The 17,992-nt window shown below is 42.6% G+C and overlaps 1 protein-coding gene across 1 annotated transcript; it reads left to right on the top strand.

Moving 5' to 3' along the window:
* The first annotated feature begins 1,896 nt into the window (after window positions 1–1,896).
* ATP4B (ATPase H+/K+ transporting subunit beta) lies at window positions 1,897–17,992 on the top strand. The gene is made up of 7 exons (XM_004369285.2): window positions 1,897–2,008; window positions 7,915–8,043; window positions 11,617–11,730; window positions 11,961–12,160; window positions 14,296–14,352; window positions 15,557–15,643; window positions 16,692–17,992. The coding sequence occupies exons 1-7, from the start codon at window positions 1,897–1,899 to the stop codon at window positions 16,851–16,853; spliced, it is 861 nt and encodes a 286-aa protein (XP_004369342.1). The 3' UTR covers window positions 16,854–17,992.

Genomic DNA, 17,992 nt, shown 5'->3' with positions numbered 1-17,992 from the left:
TCAGAGGGAAAGCCTAGATGTGACAATAAATGAAATTCCTAGATCTTTTCGTATTATACCCAGGTTAGATATTTGTAAAAAGACCACTGAGGCAAATTAGTTTTTAATGGCATTCCCCTTTCAACCTAAGTACAGGTATGGGTGACCCAGTCAGCAGATGTCTACATAGCACCTATATAAAACCCTTTAAAAAAAAAAAAAAAAAACAAAACCTAAAGTCCCTGTATCAATGGTTCACAAACCTGGCTGCATATTAAAATCATCCGTGGCTTTAAATGCAGGCTACAGTGCAGATCAATTAAATCAGAATCTCTGGAGGTGTCAAACATCTATAGTTTTTACAGTGCCCCAAGTGACTCCAACATGCAATCAAGGTTGAAAATCTCTGGCCTCAAACCCATTGCCATTGAGTCAATTCCAATTCATAGTGACCCTGTAGGACAGAGTAGAACTGCCCCCATAGGGTTTCCAAGGAGTGGCTGGTAGATTCAAACTATTGACCTTTTGCTTAGCAGCCAATCTCTTAATGACTGTGCCACAAGAGCTCCATCACTGGCCTAGACCTTTACTATTCAGTTGTGATCCTCCAACCACCAAGCATGGGCACTACCTGGGAGCTTGCTGGAAATGCAGTCTCAGGCCCCATCCAGACTCATTGGATCAGAATTTCCATTTAACAAGATCCCCAGGTGATTTAAGTGCACACTAACTTGTGAGAAACACCTCTAGATTTTATGGCTGTGAATTCCTCCAGAGAAACAAAAAGGTCCTAAAGGGGCTTCAACTCCCTCCACCCCAACAAGTCTAAGAGCACATTATCATCACAGTGAAACTGAGCATCAAAAGAGTTGGGAGGTGAAGAAAAACCCTCTGGGAACTTGGACTGCTGTCATCTTGGAATAACATTTTCTAGCTCTCATTCATATAATGTTTAGATATCTACTGCAGACTGCACTTGTTGCTAGACCTTGACTTTGCTTCAGCTGTGATTCAGCTCTATCTCCTGTCAGAAATTATCCTTTCTAATGAGTTATCACTGGAATAATAAGAATGACAATAACTGTGAGGCTTATTTATGGAGCACCAATAAGTATATGCATTATCTTATTTAACCCCCTTAACAACTCTGTGGAGGCCTGGTGGTGCAGTGGTTAAGAGCTGGGGTGCTAACCAAAAGGTTGGCAGTTCGAATCCACCAGCTGCTCCTTGGAAACCCTGTAGGGCAGTTCTACTCTGTCCTGTAGGGTTGCTATAAGTCAGAATCGACTCAACAGCAAGAGGGTTTTTTTTTTTTTTTTGGTTTGAACAACTCTGTGAGGTAGATATTGCTACAATTGAAGGAAGTCAAGTCTCAGGTCAATAGCTAGCTCAAGGTTGCAAACCTAGCGGTTGGCAGTACAAGACTCAAATTCAGGTCTTTCTAGCTCCTCTGGCATGCTTTTATATTTTCCTCCTGAAGGAAGTTAATCGAATGGGGTAAAACTTGGTGAGCAGCTGTACATTTCAGCCAAGAAAGTATTTCTCCTTAGTCATTATCAGAACAGATAAAGTTACCAGTCAAGGGCACCCCAAAAGGCAGGGGAGTGGCAAGAAACGTATGGCCACTGGCCCAGGTTCGCCTTGGGAGAGAAAGTGGAAGGGCACCTGATAAAAAGAGAACCTTCCAGGGCTCAGTGGAGCCTGCACACGATCCCTGATGTTTGCAAAGGGTGATAGCTGAGAGCTGGATGATAACACCTCTTAGGTACTTTCCTTGGACTAATTACCCACAATTCCTTTGACCTCTAAAAGAGGAGACTATAAAAATCCCAAGAAAGAGATTTTCTTTTCTCAGTCTGAGGTGTAAGTAGACTCTCCCATTCTTCGGGAGGAGAAAAGCTTCTGAAATAAGGGATAATGGCAGCTTTACAAGAAAAAAAGACTTGCAGCCAGAGGATGGAAGAATTCCAGCACTACTGCTGGAACCCAGACACGGGGCAGATGCTGGGACGGACTCTGTCTAGGTGGGGTACGTGCTGATGGTTGGGATGGTGTTGGTGAGGCTGGTGTTAAACGGTCAACTCAGTGAGCTCTAGGCCTGAGGGCCAGGGTGTGATGGCTAGAAGGGGAGGAGGGATAGGGACTGTGCTGAGACTGAGTCTGATGAAGGCTCTGTAACAAAGGAAAGCAGGAGAAAGAGGACTATTAATTAGGCCAAGTTTGGAGCTTGGGTATGTTCAGGGCACATCAACCCCAAGGCTCTGCCACTGGCTATGTGTGACTTCAGGCAAAAGGCTGTCTCTCCTGGGCTTCGCTTTCCTCAAGGGAGGGGTTTAATCAGACGGTCTCAAAGGTCCATTTCAGTTCTAAGATTCTCTGATTCTACGACGTCTGCAATGTATGAAAATTCTGAGAATTGGCCTCTGTCCCAACATTTTCAGCCTTGTATTTGCGATCAGCATTTCTAAAACTATGTTCCAAACTGATAATAATTTTTAAACAGAATTTTAAAAAGGGGTGGTAGTGGTTCTTTGGTCAAATAGATTTGGGAAACAGGGATTTATTTAATTAAGTTAAAAAATTGGTTTATTTCCAGACTTCTCCAAGCCCGTAATGCGCTAATGGGTCCTGGAAGACATTGTATTTGAATTTCCCAAACTTATTTGGCATGAGATCCCTTTCTTTCAGGGGTTGGTGCTGGGTGCCAACGAGTTGATATCAACTCATACTGACCCACGTGACAGAATAGAACTGCCCCAAAGGGTTTTCTAGGCTATAATCTTCATAGAAGCAGATTGCCAGATCTTTCTCCTGCAGAGCCTCTGGGTAGGTTCAAACCACCAACCTTTCGGTTAGCAGCCAAGTGCTTAACCATTGCACCACCAGGGCTCCTTCTTTCATGGATGCACCTCTTAAAGAGCTCCTGGAACCAGTGTTCTGCAGTCCACTTAGGAGGCAAAGGCCCCAGCTGACGGGCAGGAGTTGGCCTCACTCCCTCATCTGAGCACAAAGAGTGTAAAGTCACTTAGGTCCCTTCTTTCCCAGGTTGAAAGCAAAAGAAAAGACCTGTCTGATTGAAGATTTTGTGAGAAGGGACAGCAATTGAGAACCTGTACTCAGGCATTGCTTTTACATGTTACTGTGGGGGTGGAAATTTCCTAAGTCAAGTCTCTGAAGAACAAAAAGTACCTCTGAACCTCTACCTCAGCCTTATTTCACCCCTCCCCCCCAAAAAAATTTCCCTTTACAAGTCCATCCCAAGACCTAACAATGGGATGTGATGTCTATCACAATCGGCCTTAGGAATGGTGTTTCTAAGACAAAATTCCCCCAGACACTCTTTGCCTTAGGTCTGAAAACTCAGGGAGACTGTATTTTCTGCTCCTCTTAGCTAGGAAGGAGTTTCCCCTTTTAAAAAAGAAAGATGATTTAAAGATGATTTCCTTCCCCCTCACATCCTAGAGAAGTCCCTGGATGGTGCAAACAGTCTGTGCTTGACTACTAAAGGTTGTCCGTTTGAACCTACCCAGTGTCACCACAGAAGAAAGTCCTGGCGATCTGCTTCTGTAAAGATTACAGCCAAGAAAACCCTATGGAGAAGTTCTACTCTGTAACACATGGGGTCACCATGAGTCGGAATCGACTTGACGGCAATCGTTTGGTACTTTTGAGGGGGGAGGTTCACCTCCTACAAAATGCCTGGTTACCCTGGCCCAGAGCTATCCTTTGATCCCTGTTCTCTCTCCTTTCCTGTAATTTCTTGCTACTCTCAGTGGGGTCCCGGAGCAGCAACATGGGCATCACTTGGGCAAATGTTGGAAATGCAGAACCTCAGGCCTCACCTCGGACCTTCTGAGGCAGAATCTACATCTCACAAGCTGCCCTGGCTATTCTTGCGCACATCATCGTCTGAGAAGCACTATTCCAGGGCACCATTTCTATCTACCTAGTTTGAAAGGGGTGAGAAAGGAAGAAAAGCATCTTTATTCCAATGAGACCACATCTTAGACAAAATTGCATTGATTTCATAGAGCTTGCTGCCATTCGAAGAATACCTCCTGGGGCAATTTAACCGATTCCAATGCCACAGACATTTATTAAGTATTTATTGTGTGCAAGGAGTCCCCAGGTGGTGCAGCTAACTGCCTGGCTGCTAACCTAAAGGTTAGCAGTTCCAGTTTCACCCAGAGGTGCCTCCAAAGAAAGGCCTGGTGATCTACTTCTGAAAAAAATAATCAACCATTAAAAACTCTATAGAGCACAATTCTACTCTGACACACATGGGGTCACGATGAGTCAGAGTCAACTCCACGGCAATTGGTCTTTGTGTGTATGTGTGTGTGCACAAAACACCAAATATTAGTGCTAAAGGAGATACAATGATAAGCGTTTATATAGCCCCTTCCTTAAGGCTATATAATCTAGTAAGAGACACAAAGCATACACCTAAATAACTCATGCAACTTAAAATATAATAAATACTATGAGAAATGAAAAAAAGATGCTAAAGATAGATTACTTGTGGGGGAGGTGGCTGGTAAAACTACCAGGACAACTTGCTGGAGTAAATGGCATTGAGCCCAGGGCTTGAAGGAGGGGAAAGCATTCCAGCAGGCAGAGAGAGAGGGGAAGGGAGGACATTTTGGGCCAAGAAGATCGCCCGTGCAAAGACGCTGGGGCAGCAGAGCCTGGGGGAAACACAGGGGACACAGCAGGTTCCCATGGTGGGCAGGTCAGCTTGGTAAGGGACAGCGGATAGGGTATCTGAGGGAGAAGTAAGGCTCAGGGGTGGCCTCTCGGCCCCCTGCCCTTCCCTCAGGAGCCCAGTCTTCTGAGCAATTCTGGCTGAGCAATCGCAGCCTCCCAGAACATGCTGGAACTGTTTCATCATCCAATATGTGGCCTCAGTGTTTGGGGGTGAAAGAGTCTCAGGAGCTGAGGAAAGCACAAGTCAAATAAAATGACAAAAGCAAAAGGAAAAGGATGCGTTATTCTTCTTCAAAAAGGGCGGGGTGGAGAAGGACCTTTTTAATAAAGCAGTTGGAACAGTATGTGGTGGTGCTCTGAATGCTGCAGTTAATTATCGTTAAGGTCATTATTATTTTGGGCACAGTTCCTTGCCATCTGGAGTTTAACCTTTTATACAATTTGAGGGTTTTTTTTTTTTTTTTTTGGCAATAAAGGTCTGTATGGTAATAGTTCTAATAGCTGATACATACATGTGCTTAGTACATGCCAACCCTTGTTGTAACAGCTTTACCTATAATAGCTCACTTAGTCCTCATAATAACCCTACGAGTTAGGCACTATTTTCATGCCCATTTTTCAGCTGGGGAAGCTGAGGTGCAGAGGCGTTAAGTAACTTGCCTAAGGTCACACAAGTGGCCAAATCAGGACAGGAGCACAGGCAGTCTGGCTTCAAAGCCACTCTCCAAGCTATTGTATCATACTGCTGCCATACCAGTATTGGTTCTGATTCTTACTTCTTTTTACATGCTAACTAGAACACGCCCAGCCTACCGTGTGGGTACTCACCATGTGGAAACCAGCAGAAAAAATGGTCAGTTGAAAAGTGCTGTGAGCAGCGATTCGGGAGATAAACTGCCTGGGCAAGTTTTAATGGAAGCCTTTTTAACCTGTTTCTTAATCTGTAAAATGGGGTGATGAGTCTACGTCATGGAGCTGTGAGGATTAAATGGATGACTTGTGTGGAGCGCCTGGCAAAAGTTGCTATGCATCCTCTCTGCCTCCTTTGTTATTATGAACTGATAACACTTACCATGTTCATGCCTTCTTTCAACAATTATTAAGCAGCTACTATGTGCCAGGCACTGTTTTAGATATTCAGGATAAGGCAGTAAACAAAACATACAAAAATGCCTGCCTTCACAGAGCTTACATTCTAGTTGGGGGAAAGAGACATGTTAAATGAGAGATGTGTTGGAGAGTGATAATTGCATGGGGAAAACCAAAGCAGGAGGTAAGAGAAGAATAAATAGTCTGGAAAGGCTCCACTGAGAAGAGGACCTTTAGCAGAGACCTGAGGGAGGCAAAGGAGAGAGTTATCCAGGGATCTGGGGGAAGAACATTCCCAGCCGAGGGAACAGGGCCAGGTGCTGCGGTGAGAATGGGCATGGTGCAGTCAGGTTCCTAACAGACTTTCTCCTCTTGCTGGTTCCTCACTGCTGCAAGTTTGGAAGCGCAAAACTAAAGTGAGTCTAAAACCAAGTTAATAAATTAACATCATCATAATCTCGCTTATAAATAAACACATACTCAGGCGTAGCAACCCAACCCAAACGCCTGCAACACAGATTCCCAGATCGGGGGAGAGGGAGCAAGGACAGGAAATGTTGTCACTTGGCTTTTCTATGGCAAGATGATTTACAGTCAAGGATTTACTGATGAGTGATCTTGGTAAGATATCATCACAACTTTTGAGACAGGTCAGCACTTGACAAGGCCCAGAGAGACACGATAACATTACCTAGTCAGGGAGGCCCCACAGGAACAAGAATATGACATTGATTAAACATGGTATTTCAGATTATCACTCATTGCCTCAAGCCACATGGCCTCCCCACTCCCACTCTGTTTCTTACTGATTTGGCTCCCATCCTTTAATTATATTTAGGGTCACTGGAGAATGCGTCATTAAAAAGAACCTACACCCACATCATGAGGAAAGAAAAGAATGGGCCCACTTTATTAGAGACTTTTCCAGAAAGACCAAAGCCCTAACAAGCATAAAAGCATCCTCTACCTGATATTTTGTTCCTTTAAAACATCAATGCAAGTTAATTTAAAAATGGAAAAGATAAAATCTATCCAGATAACTCAATGTCCAGGAGACACATATTACAAAAAGGGAAGTTTCCACCATTTGGTTCTGACTCTGAAAGGAGAAAAATATTGGCATGTTTTAGAACCAAACGAAATTGAGTCCCCTTCATGTTTATGCAAACAGTCAGCATTCCTAGGGAAAATGTCTATTTCTGGGAAGAGCATTAAATTTTAAGTGTCTCCATTTCTTTCTTACATTAATACTTGAAGCAAGGTTGATCGTGTGCCTCCAGGCTGGATAGGAATTCCTGATCATGTCTGCTTTTTAAACCGGAATCTCATTGCTACTCTTTTTCTCTCCTGTGGAACAGAGGATGTAGCTGGCCCACTGGCCATGAGCTATTATACCTGACTGGCATCTATGACAGAGAACACTTGAGGTATTTCTAGAAGCATTCACCATACGTGGTGTTTTCCTTTAGGTAGGAGGTAAAAAGAAACGAGGAAGCTCTGCAAAGACAGAAGCTACATGTTCAGAGCTCTGAGCTCACAGACCTGTATTTAAATGCCAGCTCTGCCACTTACTAGCTGTGACCTTCCGCATGGAAACTACTTAAGCTCTCTGACCCCCGTTTCCTTTCCTAAATAAAACAGGGATAACAATAACTTCCACCTCAGAGAGTTAAGATTGGCATAGTGTCTGTGAAGTGCCTGACATGTAGTAAGTGCTCAGTTAGCATTAGTTGTTGTTGTTACATAGTTACTACTGCAACCAAGTGTGTGTCTAAGATTACACTTAAAATGTTGGCTGAAGTGAAAGAAGCCAGACACAAGAGGCCACATATTGTATGGCTCCATTGATGTGAAATATCCAGGGTCAGCAAATCCATAGAGACAGAAAGCAGACCAGTGATTGCCAAAGGCTTGGAGTGGAGGTCGGGTGGGGTAGAAGGGTGACTGCTTAATGGATACAGGGTTTCCTTCTGGGGCCACTGAAATGTTCTGGAACAAGATAGTGGTGATGGTCACAGAACATTGGGAATGCACTAAATACCACTGAATACACTCTAAAATGGTGATTTTATGTTACCTGTATTTTACTGCAATTAAAAAAAAATGTTGGCAGCTTGTAATACTATTTTCTCTTCACAGTGTGGATCAGCCTCTATTATGTGGGTTTCTACGTGGTGATGACAGGGCTCTTCGCGCTGTGCATTTATGCGTTGATGCAGACAATCGACCCATACACACCAGACTATCAGGATCAATTAAAATCACCAGGTAAATATTAGAGTTGACTGGTTTAGCCCAGTATCAAGTACACCCAGAGACCAGAGTCCCTAGACACTGACATTCAGAGCAAAGCTGCAGCAGCAGTAACATTCAGTCCTGAATACACTCAGCCAGACATAAAATCCTTTCCCCCCCGGAATGAAGCCCAGAGAAGCAAGCACTTGCCTGGGCCCCCAGGGCTGCACGGACAGTGGGTAATGCTGGACGGCAATAAAAGCGGCCTCTGTGCTCATGTCTGCAATGAGCCTCGAAGGCAGCCACCTCGGCTGCCTAATTGGCTTTGGAAAACATCCCAAGTGCGTAGATGACCACTCAGTTTCTTTCAGTGAGGAAGATGACCCCAAATTATAAAGTCTGACTTTGGCTTTAGTTTTACTTACTAAAACAGAAGGTTTTTTTGTTATAGAGGGAAAAAATGGGATTTATATTCACTTATTTTATATGCATATATATGCACATAGAACATTTCTGGAAGGATACACAAGAATCTGTTAACAGAGAGTAGGCCCAGCAGATAAGGCATGAAGGAAGGGGAGAAGGAAAGAAAGAGTTTTGCTTTCCATTTAATGTCCTTCAGGATCTCTTCTGTGGGAATATATTACTCTCATAATAATAAATTTAAATTCAGAATATTAAATTGTCTTTATGTGCCATGCACTGCCCTGTACAAGGACAAAGGAGCCAAAGTAAGTTAAAGGCTTGAGCCAGAGGTTCAAGATGGTAGACTGAGCATACACTCTCTTCTCATTAAGGTAGTACTGGAATGATAAAGTAATTAATAACAAAACTGTAACAGGTCAGAAATGTTTAGAAAAGTTTAGAAGATAACAGCAAATAGGATCAGACTGACCAAGAATACCAAAAGCAAGAAAGAAAACCAAGAGCAGAGAAAAACACCCCTAAATCATCAATGGTAAAAGCTGTGCTTCACAGTGGAGCCCAGAGAAGCCCCAGGCTGGAGTCCACAAAGAGGAGTGTGTGAACCCTGCGGGCCACCAGCAGGACACTGCAACGGCTGGGCCCCTCCCCAGTCCCCAAGGATGTACAACAGCTTTCACTGCTTGGTTAACACTTAGACTGGATGTTGGAGCCTAGGAGAGAAGCAGAGAGAGCTTGGAGTGACTCTAGACCTCTACCTTGGAATCAGAGAATTGGGGAGGGGGCAGAGGAAAGAAAATGCTAAGCAGGAAATTTAATAAAATGCTCTACTCTGAGATTAAAATCTTTCTGATTTTGGCAGTTGTAGGGCTACGCAGCCTACCTGCCAGCTCTCCACACTTACCGAGAGCCCACAAAAGACCTTCTATTCAAGAGCACGCCCCCTGGAGCAACAGGCCCACACAACCATAGGACATGCACGCCATTTTCCTCTACCAAATCCACCCAGTTCTTCATTCACAAATATAAACTCATGGCTAAGGATTCTCAGATAACTCGGGGGTGGGATGGAGTAAGAAAGAGAAGAATCAAAAAGAAAAAGCAGAACTGAACCCAGAAGAAGCAGCAATAAATCAGAGATCTCATGAGAACTTAAATATGTTTTAACTAGCATCCTCAGAAAGATCAGAGATATTGGCACCCACTGAACAAGAACAGGCTATGAAAAAAGGAGCAGTCAAAGAAGAAGATTCTGGAAATTAAAAATATTGCCAAAATAAAAAATACCATGGAAAGAATTCATGGTAGCTCAAACATGACCAAAGCCAAGCTGGTGGTCTGGAGGCTGAAAGTGAGCAGATGTTCTAGGACAGAGAGACAGAGAGAAAAGTTAAAGCCCTCGCTTAAAAATGTAGAGTGATTCCAGACAGACAGAGCTGGAGAAAAATGTAGAACAAAATTCTAACTCACAAAAAAAGACCAGACTTACTGGTCTGACAGAGACTGGAGAAACCCCAAGCGTATGGCCCCCGGACACCCTCATAACTCAGTACTGAAGTCACTCCTGAGGTTCATCCTTCAGTCAAAGATTAGACAGGCCCATAAAACAAAACGAGACTAAATGGCCACACCAATCCAGGGGTAAGAACGAGAAGGCAGGAGGGGACAGGAAAGCTGGATGAACGGAAATGGAGAACCCAAGATCAAGAAGGGGAGAGTGTTGACACATCATGCGTTTGGCAATCAATGTCACAAAACAATATATGTATTAATTGTTTAATGAGAAACTAATTTACTCTGTAAACGTTCACCTAAAGCACAGTAATAAATAAATAAACAAATTAAAATGTAAAGAGTGACTCTCATCAGCAGGGGGTTGGTTAAATAAATGGTAGACTACTCACACAATGGAATACTACGCAGTCGGTCAAAAAAACATGACAAGCTGATAAGAAATGACTTGGAAAGACATTTACAATTGGCACCGGAAAATGAAAACAGAAGTATAATATGGATTGCAGGATCCCATTTATGCAACAAAAAAATACATACCTATGACACACATATGCGCATTTCTACATCTTTGTATTTACAGAAAAAATGTTTTAAAAGGATGCACGCTCAACTGTTGAGATGGGGGCAAAAGATGACTTTCGCTCTTACTTTCCTACGTTTCTGCATTTTGACTTTTTTAAAATTCACAATTAACGTATTGTTGGATTGCTTTTGTACTTAACCAAAACCACTGAGGACTTTTCAAATGTATGTGAAGATACAATTTCATTTAGGAACTCAATTTTAGATTCTGGATTAATCATCACCGTTCAAGCAGCAACAGAAAGTGCAACCAAGGGGAGGTAAATGCTTCCTCAGGCAAAGCACAGAAGAGAACTTCTTGTCTTGAAGCTGAAAGCTTCTCATCATGAGACATATTCAAGAACGGGCAACCTGCGTGCAGCACTGCACTGGGGAGGGCTGTGCAAGTTCAAGTCAGAATTGAGACAGTCAAGAGTCTACTGTGGACATGAGTCAGAGATAACAAGCTCATTGTACTCTGTGAATAACATACCAAATACTATTTTCTCAGGGTCAGTAGAGCCCCAATCTCTCTGGCTAGTAGGCTTGAATCCCACTCATCATCAGTGAATTCTCAGGGGCCTTTAATCCTTCGGTGATGCAAATGGTTAATGTGCTCGACTGCTAACTGAAAGGTTGAAGGTTTGAGTTCTCAGAAGTGATGCAGAAGAAAGGCCTGGTGATCTACTTGTGAAAAAAACAGCCATTGAAAACCCTAAGGAGCACAGTTCTACCCTGACACACATGGGGTCACCATGCGTCAGTTGACTTGCCAGCAACTGGCTGGTTGTTGCTGGTTTTTAATTCCTTACCATGATACGGCCTTTTGTCCTCGTGTTGCTGTCAAGTTTAACTCAATTCTAAATAAACCGAGAGGAATGGTTTCCTTGCACATGGAGTTTCCTTCCTTAAATCCTAAAGAGGTTTAGAAGAGCTTCCGCAGACACTTACTACATGACTTTGACCCCAATTATCTGAAACCTTGACCTATGCCCCCACAAAGTGGAGTAGTTCTGCATTCTACTCATCAGTTTCGCAGCAAACTGCTTGGGTAGGTGTGGACATCTGGAGAAACTGAATAACATCTGTGATGTTCTCTCTTTCCAGGGGTTACCTTAAGGCCAGATGTTTATGGAGACAAAGGTCTGCAAATTTTCTACAACGTTTCTGATAACAGAACCTGGACAGACCTAACACATATGCTTCACGAGTTCCTGGCAGGTAAGGTTAAAAAAAAAAACAAAAAACACCTTATAGAGTTTTGTTTTCATTTTCTCAATTAAATTTCACTCAGAAGCTCGAGGCCAAGCCAACACTTTTATACAACCTAAGTTGGTCTGGATGGCAGTCCTGCTAACCACACTGCTGGAGGAGGAGAGCAGGCAAGGATGCTGGCAGCAGACATATCAGGTCTGCTTACTAACTCATCTGCTCCTTTGGGATCTGTGCAGCCTATTCTCCAGCAGCTCAGAAGGCCAACATAAACTGCCCTTGGGAGAGATACTACTTCCAGGAAGGTTTTGATGCTCCTAACCACACCAAGTTCTCCTGCAAGTTCCCAGTAGATATGCTGCAAAACTGCTCTGGCCTGACAGACCCTAACTTTGGATTTGAAGACGGGAAGCCGTGCTTTATTATTAAAATGAACAGGGTGAGTATCAAGAATTTCGAGATCGGAGATCAAACGTGAAAACTTCTAGAGCCAGACACTGTAACAGCAGGGATCATGATGTTTAACGGTCGCACATTAAAACACACAGACTGAGGAATAAATGGTATCCTAGCCAGGGTTTCTAGTTAAGTGGCAGAGCTGAAATCTGAACCTAAGAGGGCTGCCTCTGCCCTTTACCACTTTTGTATACACTGGTTCAGCACGGACCCATCTCATTTGGCTCATGAACTTACTTTCTCGAAAATACAAATTTAAAGCCATCCATTCAGACACAAGCATTTATTCTGCAGTATATGGCTTTTGGATATTGTCAGGCAGAATACAGAACTATTTAAGGTTAGGCCTCCCTTCACGGCTAACTAGAGAAAGACGTGTACACATAACTACAAAGAAGCAAAAAAAACAATAAACAAAAAACAACCAAACCCGTTGCCATCAAGTTGATTACAGCTCATCGCAACCCTATAGGACCGAGTAGAACTGCCCATAGGGTTTCCAAGGAGCGGCAGTTGGATTCGAACTGCCAACCTTTTGGTTAGCAGCCAAGCTCTTAACCACTGCACCACCAGGGCTCCACAAAGAAGCCAGGGCAGTATATAAGGCATAATTCTGATTTCAGGCTGGAAGAGAATTTGGATATCATCTAGTGCAATGGTTTCCAATGCAGGTCATAGATTCACTTATGCATTTGATATTTACTAAGCACTTCAGGGGCAGGCACTGGCCGTGCTGCGGCGTCAGCAGTGCCCAAGGCAAACCTGCTTTCTCCAACGGCCGTAAAAAGAGCAAATAACGAGAAGGGCATAAGGGTGGCACTAATCTAGCCATGGGGCACAGCACTGTTTATTTTCCATTTTAAAAAGCCTAAAGCCACGCTCTTATCCACGGCACAGACATCCAGTGTCCTTGCTTTGAGCTGGAATTTCATCAGTGCCGAATGGTTGCTAAGACTTGTTACTCGGGACTCCCTGGCAGGCCTTTGGTTGGCAGGGGTGTATGTCTAATGGAGTCCCTGGGTGGTGCAAATGGTTAAGGGCTCGGCTGCTAACCAAAAGGTTTGTGGTTCAAGGCCACTCAGAGGCACCTCAGAAGAAAGGCCTGGCTATCTTGCTTGTGAAAAATCAGCCACTGAAAACTCTGTGGAGCACAGGTCTACTCTGACACACATGGGGTTGCCTTGGGTCGGAGTCGACTTGACGGCACCTGGTTTTAACACTCACAGAGCACAGAAAGAGGGCTCCAGAGCCTCGAGGAGGGAAAATCTACGGCTGGAGAAATTCAGAGATTTATGGGGGAGGCAGGTCCTGTTCTGAGCTTTTGGCACAAACAGGCAGACATGAAGGGCTGGGGTTTCAGATGGGAGGGTGAGTAAAGGCATGGGTTTGGAAAGCTGCAAGTTCGCCAGATCAGCAGAAGAATGTTTGCACAAAGAGCTCACAATGAGGTTGGAAAAGGGGAAGAAGGGGAAGGATATTTGTTGGTGCCTATTACCGACTTGGGGGACCCTGGTGGAGCAATGGTTAAGAGCTCAGCTGCTAACCAAAAGGTCGGCAGTTCAAATTCACCAGCTACTCCTTGGAAACTATGGGGGCAGTTCTACTCTGCCCGATAGGGTTGCTATGAGTTGATTCAACAGCAACCGTTTTACGACCGACTAGACGCTACACTGTACTTTAATACATCACTGAGGGCTAAGCTTGGAAGCCAGGCTAAAAAATCGGTTGAGTGATGGTGAAGACCATGCGCTACAGACCAGGCAGACCTAGGTTTTGTTCCAGCTCTGCCACTCAGTAGCTGGGTGAGCCAGGGCAAAGACCCTTATATCCCAGGCCAAGCAGACCTCTGGAGAGGTTGGTTGTCTTGAAACATGAGTTACTTAGATTCACTACGGGTTTACTAGAGTAGCAACCACTAGTCAGATCAAAGGTGATGTTCTCATTCCCCAACTGGAAGAACAAAGTCCTTGGAATGTCCCACCCCTGAGGCCCAGATAAGGAGCTAACTTGGCTTTCCGTCATATTCACAGACAGGGACCACTGCAGGCACATCCGCAATAGTAAGGGCTCTGGGTTCAGTTATGTCTGTGAATATAAACGCTTTTCCCCTTCTTCTAGATTGTCAACTTTCTCCCCAGCAACAGTACTGCTCCCAGAGTGGACTGCACATTCCTGGTAAGTACAAATCTTTTCTTGGCCAGTTTCTGTAATACGTTGGGGATTTAGCTCTCTCTCAGGCTGTTTCAGAAAAGGAGTGATTAGAAGTGAGTTTTGTTTATAGAGTTATACTATAAAATTTATGTATGGGAACAACTTTACACGTCTTCTCTAAGAAGACCTCTAATTCTTAGCCTGGTAAGTCTGTTGTATATAAGTCGCATGTGACATCATTTAACAGTTTTGTTACAGAGGACAAAAACCCAGTAAGAAGATGTTTCCTCTGTTGTTTTGCTTCAGAGAGCTCCTGGAATAGTTTATTACTAGCATAGTTTAGGATGTTTGGTGGTGATTTGGGGAAACCAAGGTACTTCTAGTACATGGTATTTTGTTCTTTTCTTTGCAAAAATATGTCCAGATTACCAACAGCTTTAGTTGTTAAATACTCTATGGTACGTGGGCTACTGAGAGTTGGCATTAATCTCAGGTTTATTTCAGTTATTTCCAAAACTAGTTTTAAAGTACAGCATTAAAAATACCGGATTTGCTTTCATAAAATATTCTCTAAAGTTTCTTTTGACCATTGTATGAGAAACCAAGAGTTCAGTTGCTATTAACAATTTAGCAATGTAAATTTACAATGTAATACTCAGGTATTACATAGAGACATCACATCCCTTTAAAGCCTCCATTCTCTTCTGGATACAGTTGTGGGTTTCTTTCTTTCAGTCATTTTAACCACACATGTGTAAACTGACTTGAGATTTTAATAGACATGAAAGCATTCGTCATCTAGTCTTTAAGTTTAAACTATACATTGTACAGTTGGCTAATTCTGATAATGAAAGGAAATAAATCTCAGAAAAACGTTTATTAACTCCCAGTCACTCAAACGTTTAAACAAGTTGTGGCAAAACCAGCACATACCAGCTATAATGGCTCTCATTTCCGCATGCAGATAAGTGAGCAAATGCTCAACTTCATCATATACCTGTGTTTTCTCAGTAAGACTTCAAAACGGTAAAAATCCAACTTTTGGTAAGTTACCAGGGTTTTTGCATATTAACAAATTACTTTCCTAACAGGGCCTGGGTACTGATTCTAAAGATTAAATCGTTTGTAATTACTATGCAAGAAAGCGTCATCACCTGCACAGCGCACACATAGACAAGACTCTAATTTAATCATGCACTGGCTTCTCCTCCCTCAGGAGGACCACAAGGACAGCCCGCCCCTGGAGGTTGAGTACTACCCACCCAACGGCACCTTCAGCCTGCATTACTTCCCTTACTACGGGAAGAAAGCTCAGGTATGTTTGCTTTGCTTTTCCTGGACGACAGCCCCCTTCCCCCCGAATCATCTCAAATTTAGCAATGCTTAACAAAAAGAAAGCAATGTTTTTATTGATAAAAATGAAATAAAGGCATTACTTAGTGCCAGCCCTCACCACTTAATGGTCCGATGTCCCCAAACCCACTTCTCCTAACTACCTGAAAACACATTACTCTCATGAAATACGTATGAAATCTAACTCTTTTACTTTTGGAGAGGCTCCTAAATCCTTTAAGACAGCTGCCTATCCATTTGAAAGCATTTCTTCCATAGCTCATGTATTTTCCCCTTCATTTTATTTTTATATTAATTTTCACCAAATACGTTAAGAAGTTTAACTGGCAATTGTTATTGTCTGTTCCCTCCAGACCAATTCTAAGGGGGAAATATTTTTTATCCTAGTAAATTCTAGAGTATGTATTAAAGCTGATACCAATCTATTCAATAGGAAACAACCCACTGAGTGGATTCCGACTCACAGCTACCCTATAGGACAGAGTGGAACTGCCCCTTAGGGTTTCAAGAAGCAGCTGGTGGATTAGAACTGCCGACCTTTTGGTTAGCAGCCAAGCTCTTAGCTACTGTGCCACTAGGGCTCCATTAAATAGGGAAGGTGAACTGAAAGTTCAATGATCACTCTAGGTCTTATTCTGAGATAGGACGTACATAAGAAACATCTCTTTGTCAAATTTTCTGCTCTTGCTACCAACATAACTAGATATTGATACTTTGCTTGTTTAAAAAGGAACCCTTGTGGCACAGTGGCTAAGCCCTGGGCTGCTAACTGAAAGGTTGGCAGTTTGAACCCACCAGCAGCTCCATCAGAGAAAAGACTTGGCGATCTGCTCCCATAAAGATTACAGCCTAGAAAACCCTATGGGACAGTTCTAACTCTGTCATATGGCGTTGCTATGAGTTGGAATTGACTCGACAAGGACACAACAATAACCCTTGTTTATACAATTTTTTCCTTGAATGTCAAGAGATTTTTTTAAACATCTAAGCTTTTTGTACTTCTATTTCAGCCCCAATATAAAAACCCATTGGTTGCAGCAAAATTTCTCAACATTCCCAAGAATACAGAAGTTGTCATCGTGTGCAAAATCCTTGCAGAATATGTTACCTTCGACAATCCCCATGACCCATATGAAGGAAAAGTGGAGTTCAAACTTAAAATTCAGAAGTAAACTAGCAAGAGTAGGTATACTAGAATTTTGGTAAGACTCAAGAAGATGGGTCATACCCTGCAGCCTAACTTATAAACCATCATCTTCTTGGTTGGTCTTAATGCACCTGCTGGTTCCTTACCAAATCACCTTTAAAAACATTTTAGAATATCAATCCTAAAGTCAATTGGTAACTCCAGAGAGGCTTTTAGGTGTAAAGTACTTATGGTTAGTATCAGCGGTTTCTTATTAAATCTTTATTCTTCTTTCTTTAGATAGAATCTGTAGCTACAATAAAAATGCTGGGCTAACATGGTAACCGAAAGGCAGCAATTATCCAATTAACAGGACACAAGATGATTCATCTCTATTTAGAAGTTGCTTTTCTTACTATATTTTTCTATACTGTAATATGAACCATTTGCACATTAATATGAAAACTACTAATGCACTGATGATATAAAACATGACTTACGATAATGTACATTCTGAATCCTTGCTTTGAAGAAAGCAGCTCCTAAACTGTAGAAATACATTAAAGTTACTCTTATTCTACACACACAAAAAAGTCATGTCTTTTCTGATATGGAGACAAAACTAACTAGAAATTAAACATTTCCCTTAAAAAAAAAACTTATTTTTAAACGTCCGTTACAAGTCAGGAAAATTACCACAACAGTGGTGGTGTGGTGTTGTCAACTAAAAACCTTCACGCATAGTGACAAGTAGCAAAACAAAGCATCTGGAGAAAGGGAAAAAAAACTTATAAATATTTTGTAAGGTTAATTGAATCAATTTATTGGGCAACTATACTACGGATGCAACAATGGGCTGAAACAGGATTGTGAGGATGGTGCAGGACCCACAGCACCTAACAACATACTATGTTGAACATTATATCAAACATTTTTCATTGCTTACCCCTGTGAATAAAGAAATTTTGAGGCAACATGATCAATGTGCATGTTTATTTACATTAGACAGCTACATTATTATGCTAACATATTTGGTACTTTATAAAACACACAAAAAGCATTTTTAAAGGCGATACAAACAATGTGAATGTCTCACATTTCTTCCCAGACCCCCGTGGTTTGTTTTGGTGCAGCCCCTTCAGAGACCACTCCTGCATACAAAAAAACAAACAAAAAAACCCACTG

The sequence above is a fragment of the Trichechus manatus genome, unplaced genomic scaffold, assembly GCF_000243295.1.
Source record: "Trichechus manatus latirostris isolate Lorelei unplaced genomic scaffold, TriManLat1.0 scaffold00004, whole genome shotgun sequence".
Lineage (NCBI taxonomy): Eukaryota > Metazoa > Chordata > Mammalia > Sirenia > Trichechidae > Trichechus > Trichechus manatus.
Note: the sequence above shows the minus strand (reverse complement) of the source record. Positions and strands in the feature narration are given on the sequence as shown.

What these genes read in the sequence shown, in the direction of transcription:
- ATP4B (XM_004369285.2), top strand. Translation starts at nt 1,897, where the DNA reads ATGGCAGCTTTACAAGAAAAAAAGACTTGCAGCCAGAGGATGGAAGAA. An exon ending in ACGGACTCTGTCTAGGTGGG is followed by an intron (nt 2,009 to 7,914) that starts GTACGTGCTGAT and finishes TTCTCTTCACAG; the next exon opens with TGTGGATCAGCCTCTATTAT. An exon ending in GGATCAATTAAAATCACCAG is followed by an intron (nt 8,044 to 11,616) that starts GTAAATATTAGA and finishes CTCTCTTTCCAG; the next exon opens with GGGTTACCTTAAGGCCAGAT.